Source organism: Melospiza melodia, chromosome 3 (genome assembly GCF_035770615.1).
Source record: "Melospiza melodia melodia isolate bMelMel2 chromosome 3, bMelMel2.pri, whole genome shotgun sequence".
Classification (NCBI taxonomy): Eukaryota; Metazoa; Chordata; class Aves; order Passeriformes; family Passerellidae; genus Melospiza; species Melospiza melodia.
The window spans coordinates 48,103,457-48,123,006 of NC_086196.1; the positions used below are offsets into that span (position 1 = coordinate 48,103,457).

The window sequence follows — 19,550 nt, forward strand, 5'->3', positions numbered from 1 at the left end:
AAAAATGAAAACCAGAGGTGCTGGCTGTTCCCTCCATTTTGAAGTGTCATGCTACTTCTCCCTGAGGAATTGAAGTTCTTGCTGCAAAGTCTCACCCCACTCCCAAATCCTGGTACTCACTTCACTGAAAACAAATCTCAATGAAAAATACTTACCAGTGTGAATCTTTTTCCCTTGACATGATGACTAGATAATATCTATGAATGACTTTCTGACACTATTAAGTTCTTAGGACACTGTGATGTCATTCACAGCTTTTTTAAGAAACTGTTTATTAGAATAAGGCAAGAAATGTCACCAGTATTTGCCTCCAGCCCACCAACTGATGGCTCTTCTCTTACTAGAAAATTTAAGTTAAAGATTAGCTGAATTTTGTGCAGCTCATTATAGAAGATTAGAAATACCAGTGAGATTCTCCAGCATGTGATAATCATCTTCTCTTCAATGCATTTTTCAAAATACCCAATTATTGCCATATTTAGATTACTCCCTGGATTAGGAGCTGGTACTTAATTACCATGTTTCACTAGTGCTTGTACATCCTTAAATCTGCAACACAGACATATTACTTATAATTAACTTTGCAGTAGGTCCAGTATCAAAGATTCACCTCTCTCTCTCAGTTTTACAAGTCAAAAATTGCCTAATGCATGATAAATAATGCAGGCCCTGTTTATCCCATGCTGTGTGCAATTTTATGCTGGAATTACAAGACTTGTGCCAAAAACGTCCTTGATTCTCAGGCTCTGAGACAGTAATTGGTACCTCACATTCACCCCTTTTTTGCACCAATTAAAGCCTGCAGGTGCACTAATGTTGTCATCTGGAATCTAGCTGGTACATCAGAGGTGCTTTTCACCAAATGTGTGCTATTAATAAAATCAGCCCATCAGGGGAATTGTGAATGCTCCATTTGCTGTTACAGTGCTCTCAAGGCCTTCAAAGTATTTTACTAGTGCCAAGACCAGACAATAAAATTTTACCTTTAAAGTAAGCACAGGTTGTCATAAAAACTTACATGCAGTTGGAAATACAACTTTTTCACTCACTCTATGTTTATTTGAAACAGGCAAATTGTATCTTCAGGACCATCTGAGATTTAAAGGCCAGACCTGACTGTTAAGGTCATCTGCATCCTTCTGCTGAACACAGATCACAGAACCTCTCTTTATTTCTCTTGAAAAGCACTCTAACTCAGAGAGAAAACAGGCTTAAAAAAAGGACAACAAAGTAATGACACTCACCAATCTTGAGATAGGTAGCAGAAAACAAGATACACTGATGTCAGTAGCAAAAATATGCATTAGTTTAAAAGGGCTGATATTTCACTCAGAGTTCCAGAGAAAGAAAAATCCACCTGCATTTTCTAGTGACTGTCTAGCCTCAGTACAAAACCATGAGACAATGGATTAAAAGTACTATAGGCACTGAGCAAAAGTTCCCCAAACTTCTTGTTGTAATTGTTTGGTGTTTTTTTTCTTCCCACTGTACTAAAGGATGGGACTACAGCAGGCATCATGGCACTACATGCAGGGCAATATATCTAATTTATGGGGAATAAAAACCACTCTAAGTGATTTCTCAGCAATACTGGCTGAACCAGAATTCAGAAAACTGACTCCTAACAGAACTCCCCTCTTCGGCCTCTACCAGAGCAATGTCAAATCTCTCCATTTTTAAATTAGCTTTAAAGGTCACTCCTCATTTAAGACTCAACAGCAGTCCCACTAAAACTGTGCTAGATTTTGGATAACTCTTTAATCATTGAAAGAACTATTCTTTTGCAGCATATCTTACAGCTTAAGAGACTTAACATTGAAACAGGAGGGCATCCAACACTTAGGTGCAGAGAGGTTCCTGTTCAAAAACCTATGGCACACAGCCCTGACAGAGTTTACTTTGGTCCCAAGTCCTCCACATCTAAAAAGGTGTTTTGGCTGAGTAGAATGCCTGAAGTAATTAAGGGATTAGTGTGCCTTTAGAGCACAACCTTATTTTGCAAACAGCAGCCACAAGCTGTACATTGCCAAGTGGAGACCCTAACAGGAGTTTTCCTTTTCCCCAAGCATGATGAAGACAGTAAGTACTACCATCTACATGGATTTGGGCAGACAGGCAGTCCTAACAAGGCAGTGAGGCAATGAGCCCATGGCATCATTTAACATGGCATGCACTTCCTACCACCTGTGGAGGTGCAATGCTTGTACCAGACCCTTGTTCTGCATACAGGAAAGAAAAAGGACATTCCCTCTATGCTCCTAGGAGGTGTCTGCAGGGCATCTGTAAAAATACCTGTCCCCATCCAGCCCTATACAACTCTGGGTGTCAGTTTTACAGAAATAAATCAATAAAATGGTACTTGAAGATGCCTTTAAATAGTTTGCTCAAATTAACAGTCATTGAACTGAACAGAAAGAGTTAAGAAACAACTAAATTTTTAACAACTTTCTTCAGCCAGAGATGACCATAAATTTTACAATGAATAGTGTGAACCTAGGAGGGAATTCTGTTTTCAAACATGCAAAACTGATTAACTGGCAGCACTTTTGCTGAACACATTTGCAGTCCTCACAGGGAAACACATTGTCAAATACTCTCAAACACTTCTTATTTCACCATTAAGCATGTACAGAATTGAATGAGGCAAAAAAGCCCAAACAAACATAAGTATCAATAAACATAACAGATTGTAAAATTAATACAGACAAATACAGTATTAAGTCAATCATAACTTAAACTCAACTTGAAAAACACAAGATTTCATTAACTTCATGGACTTGAAGATTTTTATATACATTATTTGTAAGGGGGTGTAGGACAGGACTGCCACCAGAAAACTGAAAATTAATTCAAAATGCAGACCTCGTATCAGTTAGTGTCTGGGCCATGTAAGAGAGGGTAGACTTGGCTATTTTTCCTCCCAAAATGGAATTCTGTAAATGTTACTCATGACTACAGGACGTTTCCTTGAAACTCTGGATAACCCTCCTTATACTGCAACTGCAGACAGGGGTGCCTAGGGGTAGGAGGAGAGAGCACATCTGCTTATTCCCTCTACCTGCTGATTTGTCAGCACCCATGCTAAAACACACCTGAATACACCCAAGCTGGGTCACCAAGAGCTACACTCCTACATAAACCAGGCAGGACTCATCTACATTTGGAAAGGGTTCTGTTCTGTTGCACCAGGGCTATGTTGCAGATATTGAAGCGATCTGAACACACTCAGATCTTAAACAGATTTTACAGTTAGTTGTTCTCACATGTAACTTGGATCAGAGCTGACCATCTAACTTCCAAACACCCAGATTAAAACTGGATGTTAGCTACACATCTGTTCAATTTTTCTTCAATTCAGTGAACTGAATACATTACAATCCTGCCATCCCATTTTAGAGTATTACCAGCTTTACTCTGCTTACCCTGAAGGCTCCAGTGAAGCCTCAAGGGGGCAAAACCAGGAAGGACAGACTCTCAACCATCCACTAAATGTTGTAATGTTTTGTTGAAATGAAAGCTTTAGTGTTTACAGGACAGAAAAGGTCTTCATTTTCTGCAGGATTCCACAGCTGCCAAGATGTCTTGCAAAATGCTGTTTCTGTTTTCCTTACTAACCTAGAGAAAGAGAAATTAAAACTGATGTCATTTCATGAATAGCTTCTATACAAATGTTTACTTCAAAAACAAATCAAAGCAGAAATTCCAATGCATTTCTTTTTCAGTGCAGGAATGTTGAGTGTCAAACACCTGCCTTCTTCTGCTACTGCGAACACAGTATGCTAAACCCACCAAAGCTGCAATTGAATATTTAGTGATCTTTTGATTTAATTGCCTGTGGTATTTTGCAGTATTATTCAGGACTTGAGTAACTAACAAGAATCACTCAAAGAACCAGCATGTACTTTTGTCATTACTAGAAATCCTTTTCAACTACCAAATTTAACTTTCCTAATAGAAAGTGGAGCTCTTATCCCTTCATTACTTCAAAGGGTTGTATTTATTAAGATGACAGATCTAGTCAAAAACATCTGTAAAGAAAAAAATTAAAACAGTCTTAGCAGCATAACTCTGTACTCTGAGGAACCTTATTGCTACAGGAAAGAAACACCTTGGAAAATAAATGAAACTATTTGAGCAAGCTGGAGTGTTCTGCAGCACACTGAGATATGCCTTTGGCTGACCATCCATGGGAATGCTGGGCTTCAAGTCCAGCAGATGTGAATACAGATGAGTGTAAACTGCCAACTGTGCTGGTGCTTGCTAGTCAGCTCAGCTCCCAGGGACACAGAGCTGGGGGCTGTGTGTGTGTAAATTATCCCTTCCTGACAGACTGGGTCCTGATCCAGAGCCCTGTGACCCACTGTGCCATGCATTACTCACTCAAACAAAACTGGGGAGGTGACTGCAGTTGCAAAGGGGTAACAAGCAACTGTGAAGCATCAGCAAAAGCTTCGTTTTAAAAAGTCTAAGAAATTTTCCCCATTGTTCAGATCCCTGCAGAGAGGGCAGGAAGAAATCAGACAAAGACACATGAGCCGAAAAAATAAGTAAGGCCTCATACAAAGTTGTAAAAAAGCTGTTTGATGAGGAAAGAGACAAAACACCATGCACAGCATAAAACTCTCTACCAGCAAGGCTCCACTGCACTCCCTGTATCTGCATTTAGGATGTGAGCACAAGAGTTTGTATCCCTTCCAGTACTACAGTCAATAATGACAAGACAAAGTTTTACTATTATTATTACTGTTGTTGTTAAATAGGTGACAGTTCTAGCTGAGTAAAATGGCCCAAGGAGCTACCACTATTTGCAGTCACCCACATCCTAGCCAAGTGCTGTAAACCAACACTGTAAAATCTACAGACAGTGGTCTCACCTACCACTGAATTCAAGACAGCAGATCAACATGGGACTAATGAAAAAGTGACACTGAAAAAAAAAGGGCAGGAGAGAAGAGTAATGAAAAGGAAGATCTGTCTGAAAATGTCACTGTTTTTACTGAGAATCAGTCCAAGCTTTATAAGATAAACAAAAAACCCCACAAAGAGAGCAAGACAACAAAGAATGCTCTTCAGTAAGGCTATTGGGACCCTGAGGTAAACAATACACAGCACTGATGAGCCAAACTAAATCTCACAGCAAGTGTACTGATATCCTGACTTTCAAAGGACCTTCTGTACAATTTAATAGCTTTTCCCACTCCCTCACAGCCAACAGAAACAATACTACATTTTATCTGTCCTTTTTCCATACCTATTTGCCAGAAGTCCAGCGAGAGCAGCAGAGAGAAAGCACCAAGTGCTAGGAAATTTTCACAACTGTTTTACAAAGGCTGTTTGATAGATATAAGTCCCCTCTTAAGATCTGGAGACATTCTGTGCAGGCAGCTTTCCCAGAGAGAACAAACCTCCCACTATCTGTACTGAATGTACAAACAGATGGGTATGTTTTTAGAAAGGAGTTGAAAATAACTGTAGATGCTGCTTATATTAAGCATTTATGTAATTTGGAGGAAATTGCCACCTAGACTCCAAGCAGGCAACTATAGAGGACAAAAGCTTTCTTCCTCTAACTGTTAAAAATACAGTCAAGGAAACCACTCATGTACAATCTGTTCAAATGGAACCTTTTCTTCTCCCTATCCATTTAACTATTTTCTTTCTTAATAGGCATATGCAACCATACTTCACTAATGGGTTTCAAGCAAGCAAAATTAATAGATGAGAAAATGGGAGAAAATTAGTGTCTGCCAGCTGCTAAGGATAACCTGATCCTATTCATGCCACCATGTCTGCAAATCTACACAGACACAGGCAGTGCAAAAAGAGCCTCTGTAGTTTCACTGCAAAGTTTAGTTCTCAGCAAAATGGAACTGGGTAAGAATAGAAACAAATGTGTTAAATATCAGAGCTCCTATCATTAAGTGCCCTAAACATAATAAATTAAACATTTGGGACCAAATGCTGAATTGCTTTTAGGGCATCTGGGCCCACTTACACCAACAAAATATGCTTTCAAGACAGAAGGGACTGTAAAACACCAAACAGCTGTTCTCTCCTCAGAACTGTCCTGGTGACATTAGGAGCAGGATGAAAAACTGAGATGAGCTATTTGAATGCAGCTTAAGTCCATATTGAGTGACAAAGCAGGCAGAATGTTTTTGGAAGTTAGCCACCTACTTCTGTACACTTGCAGGCACCATCCAAGTTAGTAGGAAATTACTGATTGTGAGCAATTTGGGCACTCCAGGTTTCCCCATGCCATGCTGAAGAAAGCAGCTGGTGACCCAGTATCCCCTTCAGCTGCTGACACCTCTGACTCCCCCGGGCAGGTTCTGCTCCCGCTCATGCACACACTGGAACCAGCTGGGAAAGAGCATGCAGTGTGTCACTGGAGCAGGAGAGACAGATGCTCTCCTGCACGAGACTTCAGCTCAGCAGGTCTGTGACACCTGGGAATGGCTGCAGTCTGTCACACATTTCACAGCCATGCTTTTGGTTAATGGATTCACCAGAGATGTCTGTTTCACTAAAGAAACATGCATGTCCTAATCTCAGCAGCATGAACAGGATGGGTCATTGTTTTAGTGAGGATCTTTTAGCTAGAGAAGAGACCACTCCATTGAAATTTACACTAAGACTTTTGCTGGCTGGAGTCAGTACTTGAGAGAAAGATTTATCAGCAGACTGACAACAGCTGAAAACCAAGGGCTGAGTAGCCCCTGCCCTCTGAATATCACCTGATAAAACAAGACAGTAGAAGCCTCAAAAGCTTCCTTGAAAAGCCAAATGCTGTCTTCCAGCCCCGTTTCCTCTCACAAGAGGACCAAATGCATGCACCATGTCCTGCCATGACTGCAGCGCCAGCACGGAATGACTGGTACTTTCAGCAAGGCTTCTCCATCCCCTCTTCCCCAGTCCTACCCCTGCAAAGCCACTCATACAAAATTCACATTTATGTCTATTTCTGTTCAACAGTCTGACTACAAACACACATCAGCTCAGTAGTGGAAAAAAAAAACTGGGGGGTTTATCTCTGAAAGGAATGAAGGGAGTTGAATGCTTATGCAAGGAAAGGAATAATCTCTCATCTTTGCTCCTACTGTAGCTTTAGCATTTAATTACATCAGCATTTAATATACAAACAGAAACTGAAGATGATGATGGGACCCTCAATTAAAGTAAAGCCAAGGAACTTTGAGCACTGCAGGTTTTTTAAGCCAGCTTTCAATAGGAAACAACATAAATCAAAGGAGTGAGAGGTACCTCTGTTTTTGTGAAGCATCAAGGACACTTACTGATGTTAAGGAAACCTCACACATGCACTCCTAAGAACAGGCTAAGTTTTGCTGTGGTAAGTTTTTCAGAACTGCCCTGTAATTGATCAGAAATGTACTCTGAGGCCGTAATATTCTGAAAATTATGCCTGTAAAAGTAACATAATGAATTCCAAAATTGGTTCACTGACTCCAGAGAAAATACACTCCATTTACAACTGTCTTTCTTCTATAAATCATTCCTGGAAACTCCACTGCTGCTTTTTTCCTTTATTTTTTTCCTTGAATATGACTACTGGTAATATTTCTGCAAGCCAGAATGGAAAAAAACAAAAAAAGCTTAAAAATCTGACTGTACTTTAGAAGATTTAACTCTTAGGAATAATGAATACCTATACAGCAATAATACTACAGCAAAGAAACCTTTTAAAACAACTGTAGCATTACTTCTGCAGCCCCACACAAGCAAAGCCAGCTGTGTGAGACAGCTACAGTGAGTGCCAAATGGGATTTTTTTTAATAAGGTGAACACCTGCCCATTAAGAATAAAATGGAAACTAAAAAACTTATTTCATGCAAGCTACCCACAGCTATCAACTGGCAGTAACAGTTTTTAAACAGAGCCAAATATAAACCAGTAACCTAGAGCAGAAAGCTCTTTAAGGATATTAAATATTACTCACATTGAACACTTTAACATCTTTCCTACTTCTTATTTCTTCAACAAGATCCAGTGGCTTTCCCTTAGGTATTGGAATAGTTCCAAGCACCACAGTCCCCGAGCCAGCCAGCGTTTGACGAACAGCTTGAATAAAAGCCTGGCTGAAGAGCTCCATTTTACCAATCTCATCTATGACACAAATTCTTTTCTCTGTGTCACCACCATGGTTTACCTGTGGAAAAGTGCACCAAGAGACTGTAAACAGCAAAACTTAGAACAAGCAACAGACATACTCTCTATGCTGAAAAAGCAAATACCTCCAAAAGAAACAAATTCAACTGTAATACAGGGGAAAGCAGGAAGTCAAAGCTACTGCTGGTAAATGACAGACTTATAAATCAGTAATTTCTTTTTTAGGACAGATTTTTGGAAGGATGGAAACAACCATACAGTATAAATACCAACTACAATAGGAAATATCCTTAACATCAGATTTTCTGTAAAGCAGAATCTCACAATGGTCACATATGAGCTACTTGACAACTAAGAACTGCACTTTGCCTACAGCAGCTCTCAATCATTCGAAGGGTCAGCAATTTTTAAAAACTTTACTCTTCCCACTAAATTATGCATGTAGGGATTACATTTAATTATATGATCAGTAGTCACACAAAACAGGTATCTAAAAAGAAGACTTCCATTAAATCTAGATTTGGAAGTTTCTCCTCTTGTAGTTGGGATGATGGAGCATTTCACTCTGAGCTCCTGGCTATCTTCAAAGCTGTCTGGATAATAACCAAGTCATTTGCAAGCCTCTCTCACACTAGAGCAGACACATATTGAGTTACACCTTATTCTGTAGTCCTAGCCACTGGATAGCAGGAGAGACACAGTTTTAACCAAATTAGAGGCTTGTTTTTGCCATGAGGTGAATGCTGTGCCAAGCAGTGCCGTGCTGCAGGCAGCTGGAGCAGCAGGGAAGCCCAGGAGAAAACAAGGGTGATTGCTACTGAGGAAAAGGCAGCTCACAAAGCAGAGGAACTCTTCAACTGCACTGCCTACCCTATTTTGGTAAAAGTGACTGAGAACTGCACTCCATTATTTGTAGAAGCGAGGAGAAAATCAACTCAATTCAAACCATTATAGATCCATGAATATGTACCAATATAAGCCATATAGTACAGAAACTAAAAAAAAAAAAAAAGATCGAAACATATCCCCTTGTGAAGGCAAAGTATTTGCTTCTGGGAAAGTGAAAGAACTGTATAACATGCATCCTAAAATCATTTCAAGCCAAGTCCCTCCTGAGTAGCTGTTTTATCTAAAAATCCTTTCATAGATCAGTGAGCCAAAAAGCCAATACTAGTCACTAGGTCACACATTGAGGGAGAGAGTATTTTGCTTTGAAAAAAAAACCTGAAAAAACTATCTGTCCTGCCTGATAAAGTTTGCAGAACTAGAGAGATCTTCCATTGTAGGATCTAGCCTATTCTCACAGAAATGAAAAAAGCCTTCAGAGTTGAATTTATCCTCAAGCCTAAATAGGCATGTGTCCATTCTGTGCTACTCTCTCATCAAACCAGAACATACCTATGATGCTGCTACCCTCATTCCTCATTTGTCTCTCCCTGTTTCAGTTCTATCACCTTCCTCACTCTCCTCTTTCATTTTGGGCCATCTTCATGTGTGACCACATTCCCACAAAACTGATGAGCAGCACTTTCTATGAGGATGGGCACATGCACTGTGTGACTGTGCTGGCCCCAGTTCTTCTCTTCACTTTCTTGTACTTACAGAAAACCATATAAGTAATGCAAAAATTCAACACTGCTAACACTTTTCTAGGAAGGTCTCTCCTGGATTTCAGTGGTAAAAGGATTCCAAGTACAGCACTGGCCTAATGAAGTATTTTTAAATAAACTATCCTTCTCTTTACTCACATAATAAATATGGTTACAGTGAAATTTAACATATAAAAGTTGTCCCATTTTTTTATTACCTCCCTTCTCCCTTACCCCAACATCCTTGCATTCCTACTTTCAGACTTCAATGTTCTTTGACGAAAACAAGAATCAGATCCTCAATCTCATTTTTGCTCCTTGCACCATTTTGGGCTTTTTGTTTTAAGTCCACCAAAAAATCCCTTCTTCCTTGTCCCCTTGAGCTTTGGCAGTGTAGAAAAATCACAACAGGATTTTTTTAGGAGTACAGTTCAGCAGCTGCTGCACACTGTTTGTGGTATGTTATTGCCGAAATCAAATCTGTTCTTGTTTAATTTTGGAGAGGGGAATGGTTGGACTGAGAGAGAGGAAGGAGAAGAAAAAAGAAGTAACACAATATTAGCAAAAGGATAGCAAAAAGATTGTGTGGGAAGTCTTGTCACAGCCAGAGCACTCCTTGTGCAGCAGGCTAAATCACAAATAATCTAGCTGGTATTACCAGTCTGCAGGTATTGATACAATGGTAATCAAAAATACTCACTGGATTCAAGAAACAAATGCTTCTACTCTTGGAAGACAGGAATCAGGAAGAGGGGGAAAAAAAGTCCGTCAAGAAGAGCAGCAGTAAAAGCCTTTTTCTTAGACCCACTGATTCCATCCAGTTCTCTGTGGTAAGCCACTTGTGAATTTTGTTTGCTTTCCAGTATGGGACAGTGACATAGGAAGAAATTTCCTACCTGCTGCCTCTTCAGGTCAAGGAGGTCCTGTTCACAGGACTGCAATCTCTCCAACACCACAACAATGACAAGAGAACCAGCCAGATTTGTCCCTCCAGCTTCCTGACCCTGACTTACATCAGAACTAGATGTACCCAAGAAACAGGCCATTAATTAGTATCAAAAATTAGCGGTGTAAAAGGGCCTTCCAGTAACACTGACTATCATAAAGCATACATTTATCAGCAGCTTTCATAGAATACTCACATTTCTCAGCATAGGTAGAACCAGCTGCTCAAATGAAACAAGGTCTACAACATATTGTCCAACCCGGTACTCGCGTCTTGAAGCAGAAGAATCAGAACTGGGACTGAAAAAGAGATATACAATTCCTTCAAAGTACTGAGTTTAGCCAGAATTCACTAAACTCACTTCAAGTGAATTTATAGGAAGTTATCCAAATAAATCAAATCCCCTTAATTCTTCCTAAGAAGAAAGGGAAAGAAATTCTAAGCCATGCAGTAAGTCACTGCAGATAGCTTGCTGTCAGAAAATAAATACACCACATGCATCCTTCACAACTATGCAAGCTCAAATTTCAACAGTGTATAGAAGGACAATGGCATTTAGAAGTCAGCAGGTACATTTACACTGAAATCAAAACTCATGTCTGCAGTTCAGATCTTTGAATTTTGTTATGTGACATTACAGACAGCATCACAGCAGCATCATCTCAGTATGGGCTGAAAAACCCTTAATCTTGGAAAAATACTCACTTTGCATGTGCTGTACCACACTGTGCTAGGTGCACCTCCATTATTAGCAGAGTGCAAATTATTTTCACATCAACTCTGTGTGAATGAGATGCTAAGGTCACACTGGACATAGACCAAGTTTTGCACTAAGTATGAAAATCTAAGTCTAGTGAATCAGGAGAGAGTTGGAGGCACTCTGCACTTCAGAGGCCCCCCCTGGGGCTCTGAAATCCTTTTTTTCTTAAAATTCAGACGACTTTCGTGGACCAGTCAAATGTTCTTTAAAACAATGCTATATGCAATTTCCCTTTTCATTTTCCACTTCTGTTTCCATAAATCAGCTAGTGGAAACACAAAAATCTTTCTCCCTGCCCACAATAAGCTACTTCACTGCATCCCAAAGGGACCTGGCCTCAGCAGTGTTTCCTCTATCTGATGCAAAATAGCCAGTAAGGGAGGACACCCCTGCCCAGCACATTTTCAATATTTCACTGTGCAACAGACACTGCCTATATATACAATATAGGCATCAGCCAGGACACAAAAACCAAGCAAAGAACTTGACCCTGAAAGCCATGTGTGTGCTGGAAATCACCTTCTGGAGGAGCATTTAACGTGCTCCAGTCTTTTGGATTGGAGCAGACACATAAAACAATAAGCTGCTTACAGTTATTAAAACTTCAATACCTGACTCTTGATAAAGGTCCTCGGTTTCCAGACAGAGTGACAACATCAAATCCTGTTCTCCTGCCACCTTCTCTAACTTCCTGTGTGTAAAATCCATCAATAGGAACGCCTGAGGATTTTAGAGCTTGAGTGACTTTCTGGATCAAAGTAGTCTTTCCAACCCCTAAAAATAATGAATGGAAAAAAGCACACAGCATTAATCTTCTTCTACACTAAAAGCCCATTTTTTTAAATGCCACAGTAATGATTCAGTTCAGCAGGAACATTGATTACTTTTGAAGGTTGCAAATTACTTTTTCTACATGGTAGGAAAAAACAGAAGTATCTTTTAACATTCACGCTGTACTGACGCTGTAAAGTCTCACCACAGAATGGTACAAATATCCCAGGCTAACAACGAATTTGTTAGCTTAGATGATGCATGAGCAGGCCACAAACTTACCACGAGGTAGGTGGCACAAAACTGATAGCCAAGCTTGCTGGAAGACTGACTGATGAATCTCCCTTTCTACCACTGATATTCACTACTTTTAAGATCAGAGCTAAGTTCACCCCCTTTTTAGATCAGAAGGTCAAAGCTGACTGCTATTACCAGATGCCTAACTGGCACAAAGGACACGCTTCTTCCACTGATGTCCTAGAAATCAGAAGCACTCAATGTCCCTGAGATACCAAATCCTTACAAAGTCCCAACAACAGAAAACTTTTCCTTCTGGTAACAGAATCAAGAGACATTTTGACTGGATAGAGAGAAAAGCTTGTTTATAGTGAGGCCAATAAAGCCATGAATGAGGCTGCCCAGAGAGGCGGTGCAATCTTCACATACTTTAATGTTTTCAAGACATGACTGGATAAAACCTAAAGCAACCTGGCCAGGCCTGATAGCTGATACTCCTTTAAACTTCCTCAAGTCTCTTTTGACATTATCTTCTGACCCTATAATTTAATTTTCTTACCCTAAGACAGGTCCTTAAAACTCTTGCCACCTGATATCTCCTTGCACAGTCTGATGCACCTTTTACAATGTGAACACTGGCCATGTTCCAGACATCCTTTCAGTTTTTCTCCTCTGCCATAGTACAAGTACATCCCTCAGTGATCTCCTTTTAAACTCATCTTTATTGCCTCTCACAAAATTTAGTGCTATCACTTCATTTTTAACCACTGCTTTAAAAAGTTCAGATGATAGAAAATAATCCTGCAGAATAAACCTTCAAATTCCCGGAGATAAGGAACACAGACCAAACATGAGATGCCTAAAGATGACAACAGAAATCATTTCAACATGCACACACCAAATTTCTAATTTAGACTTTAAGCAGATTTAGGAACTGCTTTCCTAACAGTCAACACCAATGACAAAATATTCTGTGGCTTCAAAGCCACGTAGTCAAATGCCTAAGCAAACTTTTCAAATTTGAAAAGGGCTTCCTGGCAGTTGAACAACAAAATAATGACAAATGCGGCATCCTCAGTTATCTTACATCTTTTCAAGGCCTTGCCTCTTGTAAGTGAATTTATACTAAATTTGCTAAGTGAATTTGCTAGCCCAAATTTTTTAACATTCATTCAGTAAACTGCCAAACAAGCTAGAGTCATTCAAACTAAGTTTAAGGAAGCTTGAAGTTAGGCATTTGGCTAATCAAAACACTACATCCAATTTCAGGTAAATGAAAAGAGACAAGACCTATGCAGCCCTAACCTCTGCATCTCCTGAAAGACTGTCTTTATTCAAGTGGTTGGAAAGCCCATGTGTAGTGGGTGGAATGTATTCCTATCTCAGCCCAACAGCAGCATTTAAAATAGACAGGCATCTCGAAGATGTTCACAAAAAGGAGAATTAGGCCCACTGCTTTACTCTCACAGCACAAAGCAAAGTTCTGCAATCATAATAACTGGCTAATTTCTTTATCAACCGTAAAGTTTGACCCTCATACAATGTCCCACTCAGTCTCCACAATAATCAGATTCCCTTACCGTGACAAACTACTTCACTGCTTCAATCAAGGCCTGCCCATCCGGGACACCAGTTATTACCAACACCTGCACTTCACTGAGGCTGGAAGTGCTAAATCACTACAGTTAAATTACAGGAAAGATGAGCTCTCCAAAATTATAAATCACTGCAGTTTATACTGAAGCAGGATTACTTGTCCAGGAGGTGTTTCTTTTTTTTCCCCCAACACTTAACTCCAGGGCAGAAGCCAGGGACAAAGCAGCAGCAGCACCTGGAAAAGCGCATGCCTTGGGGGACTGGATGGAGGTAAAGTGGCATTTTATTACGAACAAACTAACTAGTGCAACAGCTCTGACATCAACACATGGAAGGGGGGGTGGGGGGAGCGGGGCGGGGAGTTCCGGGCCCGCAGCCGCGGAACCTCGGGCGGTGCCGGGCCCAGCTGCAGCTGGAGGCGCTCCCGGGGCATCCTCGGAGCCCGGAACCGGCAGCAGCTGCCTTCCCCCGGCTCTAAGCGCCTCACAGCCCCGCCGGTGCCGCGGAGGGCCGGGCCGGGCCGAGCCAAGCCAGTCAAGGCCGGGCCAGGCCGTATCCCAGGCCATCCCCTCGGCCGCGCCACCGCCCCTGCCCGGCTCCCCGGGCTCCTCCCGCCCCCATTACCTGGGGGTCCCGTGAGAAACACGTGCTTGGACATAACTCGGTCCCCACTCCGCCCTCACCCCCGCCCGGTGCTCCGCTCCGCCCCCAGCCCGCCTCAGCCCGGCCCCGCTCCGCCCCCAGCCCCGCTCGCCCCCTGTCCGCTCCGCCCCGGGCGGGCGGTGCCTCCCGAGGCCGCGGGCACGACGGGCCCTGCTCGGCCTGAGGCCGGCTCGGAGGCGGAGCCAGGCAGAGGCTGCCGCTGTGGTGTTTACCACAGGATGGTTGCGACTTAAGGTTGCGGAAGAGGCGGAAAAAGGCAGTTAGTTTCCTAGTTGAGGGCCAGGGTTTTCTTTTTCCAGTTAGCTTAAGCTGTCACATATCTGAGTATTTTAGTACAATAACAGAATGTTAAGGTGTGGGAATAGACCTTAAAGATCGGTCGCAGTTCTCCCTGCCATGGGTAGGGACACCTCCCTCTACACTAGGTTGCTCAAGGCCTCATCCAGGCCAGCCTTGGACACTGCCAGGGTTGGGGCATCCACAGCCACCCTGGGCAACCTGTTCTAATGCCTCACCACCCTCACAGTGAAAAAAACCTTTTTAATATCTAACCTAAATTTTCCCTCCTTCAGTTTTTACCCATTACTCCTTGTCCTATCTACGTTCCTGCCAAAGAGTCTATCTCTGGCATCACTGTTTGCCCCTTCAGACACTGGAAGGTTGCTGTAGGTCTCCACACAACCTTTTCCAAGCTGAACAGACACAATTTTTTCAGCCTGCCTTGGTAGGGAAGGTGCTCCAGTCATTTTACCAACTTTGTGGCCTCCTCTGGACTTGCTCCACTACTTCTATGTTCTTCTTATGGTGGGGACACCAGAACTGCACCAGTGGAGACCCCTCCAGATAGGGTCTCCCAAATGCAGAGATATTATAATAATAAACACCCCCTAGAGCTTTTTACCTGTTTCAAGTAAACACTTTGCTCCAGTGTGTAGCAAACCTGCAAATTAAAAGATGTACAGTTTTGTCTGATACCTCAACGCAGACAGCAAATGTAACTGGGGGGGTTGATATACAACCAGGGGATTGTTACAAAGCTAAGCAAATTAAGAAGGTCTGGCAGGTTTAACAAAGATGCTGATAGACATCTGCTTCCCCAAATGCCATATGTATATGGCCTCCATATTTGTTTAGGCTTTCCTGATGGGAAGCCTAAAGGGAGCAGGGAAAAGGATTTTTGTGTGGAGGACTGTGGTGCACAGGCTTCTGTCTGGGTGAGGTAATGCCTGGACACCAAGAAATACAGATTCCTGCCTGGCCATAAGCACCAAAGTGGTTACCCAAAAATATTGTGCTATGGAAGGGATACATTCCAATTTCTGTTCACCTCACTAGAATGGATCACTTCAGGTTCAGCTCATCATTGTCCGGCTTTCATTTGCAGTAATTTCTCAAGGAGTTAAAGGTTATTCATCATTTTCACAAAGATAATGAGTATCCTTGTCAGCCAGATGAAATGTGCGCATCAGCAGGTAGAGTGCACCTCACAGTAGATGGGTACTTCCATAAATTGCACAAAATATTTTTGGCCACTTCCTTGTATTCTTTCATATTCTTAGAAGGAATGACTGCATGTGGAACATGTTTCATGCTTAAATACTTAATTAGAAAAACGTGACAACTCTGGCATGACTCTTGGGAGGTCGGAGGGTCGAAAAGTAACAAAGAGAGCTTCCCTTGTCATCTTCAATGAAAACTGCATTTTCATAGTTTACATTCCAGTGCTTTGTTCTGGTGGCTTTTTAGGATCAGTGAAATTATGATGTTAACTTACAGCTTCTTGTTTGTCAGGCATCTTCAATCTAAAGAGAGAACTACCGAGAAGAACTGCATATTTGAAAGGACTATTAACACAAGAACAACACTTGACAACTGGCTACTTCACCCTTGCCCTGAACTTCCTGCACAGAGCTTACCATGATTGATTTTACAGGTAGGTTTTCTGTATAATATTAAACTAAATCAGTCTGTTGGCTGCTCTCCCAGGCAGGCCACATAAAGAGACCCAGACAATGTTGTTTTGTTCGATGTTGAGTTTTACTAGGTTTTACAAATCAACCCTTTCTTTTTCAGAAGTGCATGTGGAGAATTTTAAGGCTATCACTACTGTTTGACAGAGCCCTTGTTTTCTGGTATTCTAAGAACTCTTTCATCCCATTTTCCAAAACAGGAATCTCAGAGTTATTTCACTGTGTGGTTAAGACCTTTCTCTTGCAAACAGATGTGTAAGCAAAGTAGTTGCAGCACCAGGGTTTAAATTAGTTAGCATTTCAATTTGGTTTCCATTGTAATTTCTACTATAAAATGTCTTTCTGTCTCTCAACTTCAACTCTGTCTAGGATGAAGTAATTTAAAAGCATGAAAGCCAAGAAGTAGTTACATCAGTTGTGCTTTTGTGGAGTTTTGATGTTAAGAGGACCTTATGTTTGCTATATTAACTGGAATAGTTATGCATATTTTGTCAAATATTTACTATTTAAGTTTGTTCCCTTTGATATATTTATTCTGTAATCAGTGACTGCATAGAAGATGCAGGTTGTTCAAGAAGTACGAGTTGCAGGGCAAAGTTGTCTTCTCTGTAGCTGTATGCTGGAACCAGTAGTGTTTGGAGTCAGCCTGTGTGCTTTCCTGATCCTGGGATATTTGCATTCTTGGATGGAGATGTTTAGCTAAAATAAGTAGAAAGAGCACATACCCTATCAGTGTAAATAACTCTAAAAGAAAATAGGTAAATGGGTTTTATTCCTTCCAGGATGAGGAGTGAAGAACACAGCTTTTCCTCTTCCAGTATGGGTCGCTTAATTAGTAGTAATTTATTCCTAAAAAGTTTCCAGTTCAGAATATTTTCCTGACCAAGTACCTATACTTTCTTTTTGCTAGGTGAGGGTGAGTAAAATTCAATTCATGATGAATTGAATTGTGTGATTGGTCAAGGCCATGAAAGAAGTATTTACAAAAAGACCCCCTTGGCCGCTCCAGGGGCAGGCTGTGATTCTGGGTGATCTGTGGAGACCTTGGAAGGAGCTGTCAATCATTTTTATGAACTGTTAGCTAAGCCTGGGGAAGCCTGCATTTATTGCTGGATGTTGACTAAAAAAAATTGGATAGAGTCCTAGACCTTTATGTTGAATGGGGTAAAATTAATAAACTGCAAATTTCCAGACCAGTGACTAAGAAAAGAGGCCATTTATGATATTTATGGTATTCCCTAGAGTAGAAGCTGGAAGGAATGAGAGTGTAATCTACCATCTCTGACCTGCCTCAGTAGGCAGGAGTTTACATTTCAGCACTCTGCCTTGAGGTAGGCACAGTACCTCGTTACAGTTTCAGCCCTTGGTTTATCCTGTTAGGTTTTGGAGTTCTTCTCCCGATGGAAGACAGAATGGTCAAGTTGGAACTCTTTTCTTTGTCTCCAATAGAACTTGCTTCTTAATTCACAGTACCTCAAGTCTGTACAGCATTTTGCTTGCATCAGGATAGGGAGGTATGCTTTTAAAAAAAATAACACTTTGTATTAGAGAGTTCCATATTTTGTCCTTGTTCTCCCCTGCAGAGAGTTCTCCTGCTCGCAGATAGCGGGTCTGGCTGTATACCACTGGCCATCTAATCATATTAGTGATTGTATTTCAGAGTTGACTTCCTTTTGGCCTGTGGAGCAATCATGGCATCAGCAGGTGTCTGAGAGAAAGCGTTGAGCATCTACAGCCTGACCATCTTTAATGTTAAACTTCCCAGAGAGATAAGCCGTTAGCTACATGCAGAGCTTCCTCTAGATGAAAACTATGGTTCTCTTTCTATCAGAGATTTACCTATAGAGCTTTTTGTGTGGGTCATGCAGTAGAAATCCTTTATGTTTGTTCCATCAGTGGTTGTGTCCCCCCAAACAGAAAAAAATCCTGAAAGTATTTCCTGAAAATAGAGATAATAATAGAAATAAATATATCAAATGTTATAAATAAATATATAATAGTTGGTGAGTATTTGTGAAATTGAATTTACTATTGTAAGCAACAGAGAGCAACCAACATTCAAAGAATGTAGTCCTCTGTCTCTCCCAGTACAGCATGTTGAACCTTCTGGGCAATTACAGACAGTGGGGAAAAAGTAAAAAAAAAAAAATCCAATAAGCTGCTGTACTTTTTAAAATGTACATGTCTGAATGTAAGAGGAAGACCCTTTTAATGAGTTATGCAGCATAAACAGAATCCTTATTAGGCAGGAGAGAAGTCACATAGAGCTCTGTAGGGGGATAGAATATAAGTAAATAAAGGCAGTATAGAAAGTAATCTTATCCCCTAAAGAGTTGCAGCTGCGTTAATTATTAAAGATTAGGAGCAGGCCTGATTTTAACAGGCCACAGCTGTAGCAAATGGAAGAATGTTATGAAAGAGTGGATTGGTTGGCTGAGGGGAGCTGAGGTCAGTTGGTTGCTGTGAGAAGATGGAAGAGGCAGTGCCTAGAGGAGCTGTCTATGAGAAACATCAAGGAGGTACAAAACTCTAGCAATATGGAACCTTTGCAATATAATGCCAATAGAGCTTAATCCATAGCACAGGTCCATAGGAAGCCAGTTTCATTGTTTCCATTCTCAATGAAATACCTTGCTGGTTTGCTCTTCTAGGCTACCACCTCCTTCTTCTTGAAAAAGATAAAGAGTCTCCCTAAAACTGCATTGCATTTTGTACGGTATCCTTACAGTTTTACTAGAAATAGCAAGATGCATTCACTTGGAAAAAAAAATGCAGCTTAGTTTGTTATGGGATGATAAAACCAGATTTACTGTGATAATCTGTTATTTTGATGGGGACAGTGACCTGAAAATTTCAGATTTCAGCTGAATTTTGTCAGATGTCAATGGAAT

General features: G+C 41.1%; 1 protein-coding gene across 1 annotated transcript; it reads right to left on the minus strand.

Moving 5' to 3' along the window:
- Positions 1-1,037: 1,037 nt before the first annotated feature.
- On the minus strand, positions 1,038-14,729 carry NTPCR (nucleoside-triphosphatase, cancer-related). The gene is made up of 5 exons (XM_063151628.1): positions 14,651-14,729; positions 12,034-12,196; positions 10,859-10,961; positions 7,958-8,167; positions 1,038-3,615 (listed from the first exon to the last, which is right to left on the minus strand). The coding sequence occupies exons 1-5, from the start codon at positions 14,682-14,684 to the stop codon at positions 3,547-3,549; spliced, it is 579 nt and encodes a 192-aa protein (XP_063007698.1). The 5' UTR covers positions 14,685-14,729; the 3' UTR covers positions 1,038-3,546.
- Positions 14,730-19,550: the final 4,821 nt, after the last annotated feature.